Here is a 9,489-nt window from a genome sequence, read left to right on the forward strand (position 1 = left end):
GAAGAGCAACCTCTTTGATCTCCCTCTTTGGCATTTTTCTGTGCACGCAGCACATAGTGATCTTAATAAACTCCTTTTATGCATATATTTTCTGGTGCGTTTCTGTCCTTCTCAGTTGACCTAACCTGCTCTAGAATGGCCAGATAGGAAGTGCATAGGAAGCCGGTTTACACAGAGTCTGACCATTGGTCCACTCATACAGTAGTACCTCGGGTTACGAACGCGATCCATTCCGGGTCGCAGTTCGTAACCCGAGAAGGTCACTAACCGAGCGCTCGCTTCTGCGCATGCACAAAGCGCGCGCCGAAAACACTTCCAGGTTTGCGGAGTTTGTAACCCCAACTGTTCGCAACCCAAGCGGTTCGTAAACCGAGGTACGACTGTACTGAATGATAGTAGCGTAGCTCTACAGGGTTATTCAGACAGGGAACATTCCTGGTTCTACATGAAGATGCCAGGGAAAGAACCTGGAATAATAATAATATAATAATAATTTATTATTTATACCCCACCCATCTGGCCGGGTTCCCCCAGCTACTCTGGGCGGCTTCCAACAAAATATTAAAATACAGAAATTCATCAAACATTAAAAGCTTCCCTAAACAGGGCTGCCTTGAGATGCCTTCTAAAGGTCTGGTAATTGTTGTTCTCTTTGACCTCTGGTGGGAGGGCATTCTACAGGGAGGGGGGCCACTACCGAGAAGGCCCTCTGCCTGGTTCCCTGTAACTTGGCTTCTCGTAGCGAGGCAACCGCCAGAAGGCCCTTGGCGCTGGACCTCAGTGTCCGGGCACAACGATGGGGGTGGAGACGCTCCTTTAGGTATATGCATATGCTCTGCCACTGAACTATGGCCCTTTTGCAGAAAGGGATCACATGGGCTTTCTTTTGCACATTATTATTATTATTATTATTATTATTATTATTATTATTATTTTAAGCATTTTACATCAAAAACATCAACATGCTTATTATTGTACATCAAGGTACTCAACCCTTCTGCTGTGTCAACACCTAATCTTAGATTGGACAATGTGGGCTGGATGGGAAGGTGTGTGGTGTTATAGAATGGCAGTTTTATTTTAAGTTATTATTATCATTTACTGGATTTATATACCGTCCTACACCAGGAAGTCTCAGGGAGGTTTACAGAACAAAATCAAATTATAAAACCACAAAATATATAATCAAAATAAAAACAATAACCCACCCACCCACCCCCAAAAACCATATTTTAAAAGGGTTCCTGGCGCTTCTGCATTTACATGTTGACCCCCAGAACCAAGCCTTCATATGAGTTACTTTCATTGTTAATGGGGAATCAGAAACCCTTGCCAATCTGTTGCAAAACATGTAGAGATCTTGCTTTAACACCCCTGCTGAAGAGATTCAAGATTGCCCAGAGAAAGACCTGTGGAAACTTAATTGTTTCCATACTGAGGGCCACTCATCTCGAACTCCCTAAGATTTGAGAGATTTGAGAAGGTCTCTTGTTGGTTGGTCCCAATCCTTTCCTAATGATCCCTAATATGAAATGACATATTGAAGAGGAAAGGGACACACACACACACACACACACACACACACACACACCTCAAGAAAGTGCATGGCAGATCTCCAGCAAAATTTTCTACTCTGAACTTAGCCGTTCAAGCAGAGATTTTATAAGGCAATCCAGGCTTGATCTTACAATGTGACAATACCACTGCACTGCCAGCCACAATAGGCAATTCTGAGCCAGACAGACCAATGGTCGGACTTGCTGTAAGGCAGCTTCCTATGTAACACTCTCTGCAAGAGCAGATCAGAAAGCAGCTATCCATTGAGTTATCCCATATGAATATCTGGGAAAGGCTGATCCAGCCCTGCACTAACTAACAAGTCTACAATCTCTCAGCATTACTTTGATCCTGTGTACCTGAGATGCTGCTGACTGAACCTGGTACCTTGGGCATGCAAGGCCATTACCGGAATGACTAGCTGGGCGATACTGGGACGGTCAAGCAGGTCTGACTGCAGAATTTAACACCAGGGGTAATAGAAATCTTGTGACATCTGGCTGAAGGGTCAGTACATTGTCACAACACTCTTGTCTCCCCTGTATTGCAGCAGCTATTGTGTGCTCCTGGGAAGAGCTTGATGAGACTACTGCAGTCAAAATGATGGACCCAGTGGTAATGGCAGTGGGAACTAAGGTTGCATTATAGAATGGATGAGATGTTACATGTGTGTGTGTTTGTGACTTCACACATTTCTGCAGGTATACTTAAAGTTGGTCATATTGTGTATGTGAGATGCAGAGTGTGAGTTCCTGTATTCGGAGTAAGCAAGCTTTGTCTCACTAACTCTCAGCTATACAGCTGCAAAGAAAACGTTTTAAATATGTTGTGAAGTGCAATATACAGATGTGACACTAGATGGCGACAGTGAGCTACACCAAAGTAAATGCCTTTTTCAAAACATTTTTTCCCCATAAAAATCATCTTCACAGCATTTTTAATATGTGTGTAGATCCCACCTGAGATGTAATAAGTTATATCTGCTCTGTTTGGAGGAAATCTGTTCCCCAAGAGGTCTGCTAATTGCTAGTTTGGGGCTTTCCCCTACTGTGTTTCTGTTTTTGGAAAATAGTTATCAACGTCTGCCTTCTTGCAATTTCTAGAGTCTGGAAGTTTCATATTGTGTTGTCTGTTAGAAACAAGAGCGAGAGTCACATAACCTGATACCTTAACACAACACAAGCAAGACCGATGTTTCATCAAAATGAACCAAAGAAAAACCAGGTCAAGTGTTCTCTCATTATAAACACCCATGAGAAATGGGTTATTCACTTTAATGTCCTTACACTGCCTGGAGCCAAGAGCATAAGCAACAGAGGTGATCACAGCAGCATTTCAGAGACCAGCCCTGGATAAGGACTGAGAGTAAGTAGATAGATGTCATCTATTGAAGGGCGAGCTTCTTGGCACAACAAAGGATGAACTGTAGAAGTGGCAACATGACGGGAGCTTCTTCTGACTCCCTTGATTCCAAGGGGATGTGCTTTGATCCATCTAACCCAACCTTCCCCTAGAATGACAGTATCCCTTCTTCTAGATCTCATGTTTGCAGATGTAGGCTTTATGTTTTTTGCAAACAGCATCAATCCACCTCTTATACCCTGCAGTGGAAAAAAGACAATCAACTTATCCGTTCTCCTTTTCAAGCATTTTCAGAGTATCTCAAGGTACAGTTGTTGTTCTTTTTATTTGCATATACCTGTGTTTGTTATGGCACCAGGGGTGGGCTAGGAATGTGTCAGCTATAGTCCCTGGATATTTGTGGGGTTCCTGCCTAATTCAGGAGGCAATTTCTGAAATTTACAACTTGCCAAGAGTCTATTTGTTTTGCTCTAACAAACCCATTTTGAAAATTCCCTGGCATGTGTTAGAAGATAATGACATGGTATAGTCTGATTATCTCATGACCAAATGAGGGTGAGGATTTACCTGCCTTTTCCCCTAAAGCAGGGGTACGCAACCTAAGGCCCGTGGGCTGGATGCGGCCCAATCGCCTTCTCAATCCGGCCAGTGGATGGTCCAAGAATCAGCGTGTTTTTACATGAGTAGAATGTGTCCTTTTATTTAAAATGCATCTCTGGGTTATTTGTGTGGCATAGGAATTCGTTCATTTCCCCCCAAAAAATATAGTCCGGCCCGTCACATGGCCTGAGGGACAGTGGGCTGGCCCATGGCTGGAAAAGGTTGCTGACCCCTGCCCTAAAGTGCCAGGGTGGGTTTCAACAATTAAAGCACAATGTTAGAAACAGTTTAAAGCAACTCACAATCACAGAAACAAGGTGGGTCCTAAAAATTTACATCTCATGTTTCAAAAGGCAGAGTAATGAGCTGTGTATTTACTTTGTACTGTACTTGCTTTGTGCTGGGTCTAACCATCAGTCTACTCTAACCCAAAGCTGTGGTCCTCAGGATGTTGTTCTGCTCCAAATCCCATCATCCTCAGGATGGGCAATGGTCAGGGATGATGGGAGTCGTAGTCCAACACGATCAGGAGGGTTGCAAGTTCCCCACACCTGATCCAAGCCAGCATTCTGAGTTGCATCCAATTAAGTTCCACTCAGTGTAGATCTTTAGAACTTAATGGATCCAAGTGTGTTTACCTGTCTGAATACCACACATATATAGGAGGGCGCCAGAGACTTGAATGTGTGTTTGGGGTTGAGGTGCATGCTTTGCAAGGTAAAGGTAAAGGGACCCCTGACCATTAGGTCCAGTCGTGACCGACTCTGGGGTTGCGACGCTCATCTCGCTTTACTGGCCGAGGGAGCCGGAGTACAGCTTCCAGGTCATGTGGCCAGGATGACAAAGCCTCTTCTGGTGAACCAGAGCAGCACACGGAAAAGTCGTTTACCTTCCCGCTGTAAAAAGGTAAAGGGGGCCCCTGACCATCAGGTCCAGTCGTGTCCGACTCTGGGGTTGTGGCGCTCATCTTGCTCTATAGGCCGAGGGAGCCGGCGTTTGTCCGCAGACAGCTTCCGGGTCATGTAGCCAGCATGACAAAGCTGCTTCTGGCGAACCAGAGCAGCGCATGGAAACACAGTTTACCTTCCCACTGTAGTGGTACCTATTTATCTACTTGCACTTTGACGTGCTTTCGAACTGCTAGGTTGGCAGGAGCTGGAACCAAGCAACGGGAGCTCGCCCCATCGCGGGGATTCGAACCTCCGACCTTCTGATAAGCAAGCCCTAGGCTCTGTGGTTTAACCCACAGCATCACCTGTGTCCCTCTACAAATACTGTATGTATGTGTGTGTGAGAGAGAGAGAGAGAGAGCTGGGAAATCATGCCCCCCAAAAAATCTAAAAATATGACCATAAGATAAAGGAGGGTGAATATTTCATAAAATCATAGAATTTTAGCACTCAGTGGAACTTAGGTGTTATCTACTTCAATCCCCCTCTTCAGTACAGGAATCTGCAACACCCTTGACAGAACTCTGTCCAGCCTCTGCTTAAATACCATCAACCAAAGTGATCCTTCTCCCACAAGGGACACTGCTGCCCCACTGTTTGCCCCCCCCCTTTATTTGGCTCAGCCCAGTCCTTTCTGTTCCATTTACGTCTCACCATTGCCGTATACCTCAAGGCTACACAACTTCCCATCAGTGGGAGGACTGTAAGATGCCCACCTGTGGAAGCCCTCAAAGCCACACAGTACTCGGAATTCCAAAGATTGTTGGGCTCCCCTTGCATCCAGTTCCTGTAGTTGTAGGAGGACTCGTCGGACCACCTCCAGTTCCCATTCTGCAATGACACGGAAGATAACAAGAGCTCTGATTGATCGGGAGAAAAGTGACATCACACTCAGCATTCTGTTTCTGACGGGGGACAGCTCTCAACACGGAAACACAGGAAGCCGCCTTACCCTGAGTCAGACCATAAGTCTGTCAGGCTCAGTATTGTCTGCTGCATCCTTAACTGCTCATCCCGTAGGATCGCCCACTTAGTGGCATATGAATCCCATTTTTTAAAAAAGTATGAATATATTTATCAGCTCCATCTGGTATGCAGGCTGAGACCCTACCTGCCCGCGGACTGTCTCGCCAGAGTGGTGCATGCTCTAGTTATCTCTCGCTTGGACTACTGCAATGCGTTCTAAGTGGGGCTACCTTTGAAGGTGACCCGGAAACTACAATTAATCCAGATTGCGGCAGCTACACTGGTGACTGGGAGCAGCCGCCGAGACCTGCATTGGCTCCCAGTACGTTTTCGGGCACAATTCAAAGTGTTGGTGCTGACATTTAAAGCCCTAAACTGCCTCGGTCCAGTATACCTGAAGGAGCGTCTCCACCTCCATCGCTCTGCCCGGACACTGAGGTCCAGTGCCGAGGACCTTCTGGTGGTTCCCTCGCTGCGAGAAGCCAAGTTACAGGGAACCAGGCAGAGGGCCTTCTCGGTAATGGCACCTGCCCTGTGGAACGCCCTCCCACCAGATGTCAAAAAGAAAAATAACTACCAGACTTTTAGAGGACATCTGAAGGCAGCCCTGTTTAGAGAAGTTTTTAATGTTTAATCAATTATTTTAATTTTCTGTTGGAAGCTGCCCAGAGTGGCTGGGGAAACCCAGCCAGATGGGCAGGGTATAAATAAATTATTATTATTATTATTATTATTATTATTATTATTATCATTATTATCATTATTATCATTATTATCATTATTATCATCATTATTATTATTATCTCAAAATATGCATTTTAAAACAGTTTGATATCAACTTTTGATCCCAAGATTGTGTCAGAACATTCAGGACATATGGCAGCCAACAGCTAATGGATGGATTTCGGCTAACGGATTGAGGTTGAATCCTGACAAGACAGAAGTACTCTTTTGGGGGGACAGGGGGCGGGCGAGTGTGGAGGACTCCCCAGTCCAGAATGGGGTAACTGTGCCCCTGAAGGACCAGGTGCGCAGCCTGGGAGTCATTTTGGACTCACAGCTGTCCATGGAGGCACAGGTCAATTCTGTGTCCAGGGCAGCTGTCTACCAGCTCCATCTGGTACGCAGGCTGAGACCCTACCTACCTACAGACTATCTTGCCAGAGTGGTGCATGCGCTAGTTATCTCCCGCTTGGACTACTGCAACGCGCTCTACATGGGGCTACCTTTGCCGGTGACTTGGAAACTGCAATTAATCCAGAACGCGGCAGTTAAACTGGTGACTGGGAGTGGCCACTGAGACCATATGACTCTGGTCCTGAGAGATCTGCATTGGCTCCATTGGCTCTGCATTGGCTCCAAGCACAATTCAAAGTGTTGGTGCTGACCTTTAAAGCCCTAAATGGCCTTGGCCCAGTATACCTGAAGGAGCATCTCCACCCCCATCGTTCAGCCCAGACACTGAGGTCCAGCTCCGAGGGCCTTCTGGCGGTTCCCTCACTGCGAGAAGTGAGGTTACAGGGAACCAGGCAGAGCACTTTCTCAGTAGTGGTGCCTGCCTTCTGGAACACCCTCCCATCAGATGCCAAAGCAATAAACAACTACCGTATCTGAGTTTTGGAAAACATCTAGAGTCCGCCCTGTTTAGGGAAGTTTTTAAAGTCTAATGCTTTATTGTGTTTTTAATATTCGGTTGGGAGCTGCCCAGAGTGGCTGGAGAAACCCAGTCAGATGAGTGGGGTATAAATATAATTATAATAATTATAACAATAATAATAATAATAATAATAATAATAATAATAATAATAATATCATCATCATCATCATCATCATCATCTAATTTCTGATCCATGGATCAGGCCAGTTCTCCTCAGAATTTGCAAATATTGTGATCCTTCAGCAGCCATTTATTGATGGTAGATGGAACAGGGTAGCTCAGTTGGCTAGAGTGTTGCTGATAACGCCAAGGTTGCAGGTTCGATCCCCGTATGGGTCAGCTGCATTATTTCCTGCATTGCAAGGAGATGGAGAGTCCCTTCCAACTCTTTCATTTTATGGTTCTATGATTGGTAATAAGCTCAGGGGGCTAAATGCTTACTTGGTGAGTATCATGGAGTCCAATCCAAACGTCAACCCCTGTTTCTTTCTTGTCAATGGAGATATGTTTGGATACCATCAGAGTTTCTGCCCTCGCAAGAATGGATGCGAGGTGGGTCCCACGACCGTAACTCTGACACTCAATCTGGAGAAGGGGCAAATGCACAAGAACTTCATCATTCAACTGGACATTCTCAGCAACCTGTTAATGGATGGTGAGTCTTACCTCAGCTTCATGCCAACTCAACTTGTTGTGGAAAAACCCATAACAGTTGCCCTGGTACTGCAGCCATCCTCTGGGGCAGCAATCCGCTTCAACAGCTTGTCGATGGGGCAGGGGGGGGAGATTGTGAAAGAGATGAAGAGCAAAGTCATCACAGATAAACTAGTTGTAGAGCTGCATGTTATAACGCAGGGGTAGTCAACATTTTGGGGTCCGTAACAAAATGGCCAGTGTGGGTTGTGTGACCTAAAGCAAAATGCCAGCTGTGAGAGCGTAGCTCAGCACAAAATGGCTGCTCTGGACTGTGGTGTAACACAAAACGCCATCTGTGTTGATGTGGCTGCCACGTGTAAAAGTACAAAACAAGAAACAGGAACACAAAATGGCGCGGGCATACTCCACTTCACCCCATCTTCTGCATTTTTACCCGAATATTTCCTGGCACTTTTCATGGATGCCATAGGAAGTTCTTCTGTGCACATTAGCACCTGTAGGCACTAGGTTGGTGGCCCCTGTTTTAATGTATTAGTGGGTTCATCTCCAACTGGTCTCCTAAAGCTTTTAGAAATTGCTCGGCAGGTTAAACTGACTCTCCAGGGTGAGATATGTCAGTATATTCAGTTTTCAAACATTATTCCTGAAGTCTATCACTCTTCATTTGGCAGTCTTTGCCACCCTGGACCTGTCTTTGGCTGAATTCACATGGCAGTTTATTCCATTTACCTGGTGTCTCTGTACATTTCTGCATTTTAAGTGAGCAAGATTCCCCAAGTCTGAATGCACCCTATGGGACAGAGAATGCTACTATAACTCAACAAGGACTCACCTCTCATGAAGAAGCCAAGCAAACATAGGCTAACACAGGCCAAACGCCCCATCTTTCTTCTTCACCTAAGAAGAAATCAAGAGGTATTGTTGCATGACGAAAACATTGAGTTACCAAGAGCACTTGTGAAATGTGGGTCCTGAAAGGAGACAAATTTCTTGTCATAAGTTTACAGTGTTTGGCTCACATTGTTGCAGGGTGTATTTATCATTCCCTTTTGTCTCACGTCCACCAGGGCCAGACCGAGGCATTTGGCTGCCTGAGGCAAAGGACAAAATGGCTCCCCGTTTCACATACATTTATTGGACAGGCGGCTGAATCTTATTTTGATAGTGGTGATGGGACAGCATCTTCCTGAGGGCAGCTAGCTAGCTTAGGAAGCACAGGGCAAGCTGCTCTCTAGCAACTCCCTGCCAATCACCACACTCCCTGCCATTGGCCGCCTGAGGCAACTGCCTCACTCTGCTCAATGATAGGGCCAGCCCTGACACCCACCCTGATGAGTTCAGAGTTGTACACATGATATATATGTCCAGTTTAGAACCAAACATGATTTGATTGCAGCAGTGCCATGGGTAGAACTGTATTTGCCACGAAAAGATAATAAAGAATACCTGCTTGCACTTTTCTTCCTAAAACCAAGTTTGTCTGGTCTCTAAAGGTGTAGGGAGACAATCCTGATTGATCAGGGGTGGACTGAGGTGGGGTCAAAAGAACTGTGGCAGAACATTTGAGAAGTGTGAAAGCTCACATTCGTTTGGGAAGTGCTGGCGAGGTCTGTTCATACTAGGATTTATAAAGGTTGAATTCCTTGAGAATCTCTACCAGATTTGTTTTTGCCTTCCTTATAGAGGAGGGTTTGGGCCTGGAAAGAAAAGGGAAATGGCTTTTACTGCCATGTTGGAGGA

General features: G+C 45.6%; 1 protein-coding gene across 1 annotated transcript; it reads right to left on the reverse strand.

Moving 5' to 3' along the window:
- Positions 1 to 3,090: 3,090 nt before the first annotated feature.
- On the reverse strand, positions 3,091 to 8,633 carry LOC118095654 (C-type lectin-like). The gene is made up of 5 exons (XM_035136901.2): positions 8,582 to 8,633; positions 7,759 to 7,853; positions 7,534 to 7,677; positions 5,186 to 5,300; positions 3,091 to 3,158 (listed from the first exon to the last, which is right to left on the reverse strand). Exons 1-5 carry the CDS (start codon positions 8,631 to 8,633, stop codon positions 3,091 to 3,093), a joined length of 474 nt encoding a protein of 157 aa, XP_034992792.2.
- Between the last annotated feature and the right edge of the window lie 856 nt (positions 8,634 to 9,489).

Source organism: Zootoca vivipara, chromosome 13, assembly GCF_963506605.1.
Source record: "Zootoca vivipara chromosome 13, rZooViv1.1, whole genome shotgun sequence".
Classification (NCBI taxonomy): domain Eukaryota; kingdom Metazoa; phylum Chordata; class Lepidosauria; order Squamata; family Lacertidae; genus Zootoca; species Zootoca vivipara.

Excerpts from the sequence above, each read along its gene's own strand:
- LOC118095654 (XM_035136901.2), bottom strand. The coding sequence starts at position 8,633 with ATGGGGCGTTTGGCCTGTGTTAGCCTATGTTTGCTTGGCTTCTTCATG. Across the intron at positions 7,854-8,581 it reads GCTTGGCTTCTTCATGAGAG|CTGTTGAAGCGGATTGCTGC; the intron begins GTGAGTCCTTGT and ends CCCATCGACAAG. Across the intron at positions 5,301-7,533 it reads GACTCCATGATACTCACCAA|AATGGGAACTGGAGGTGGTC; the intron begins GTAAGCATTTAG and ends GTGTCATTGCAG.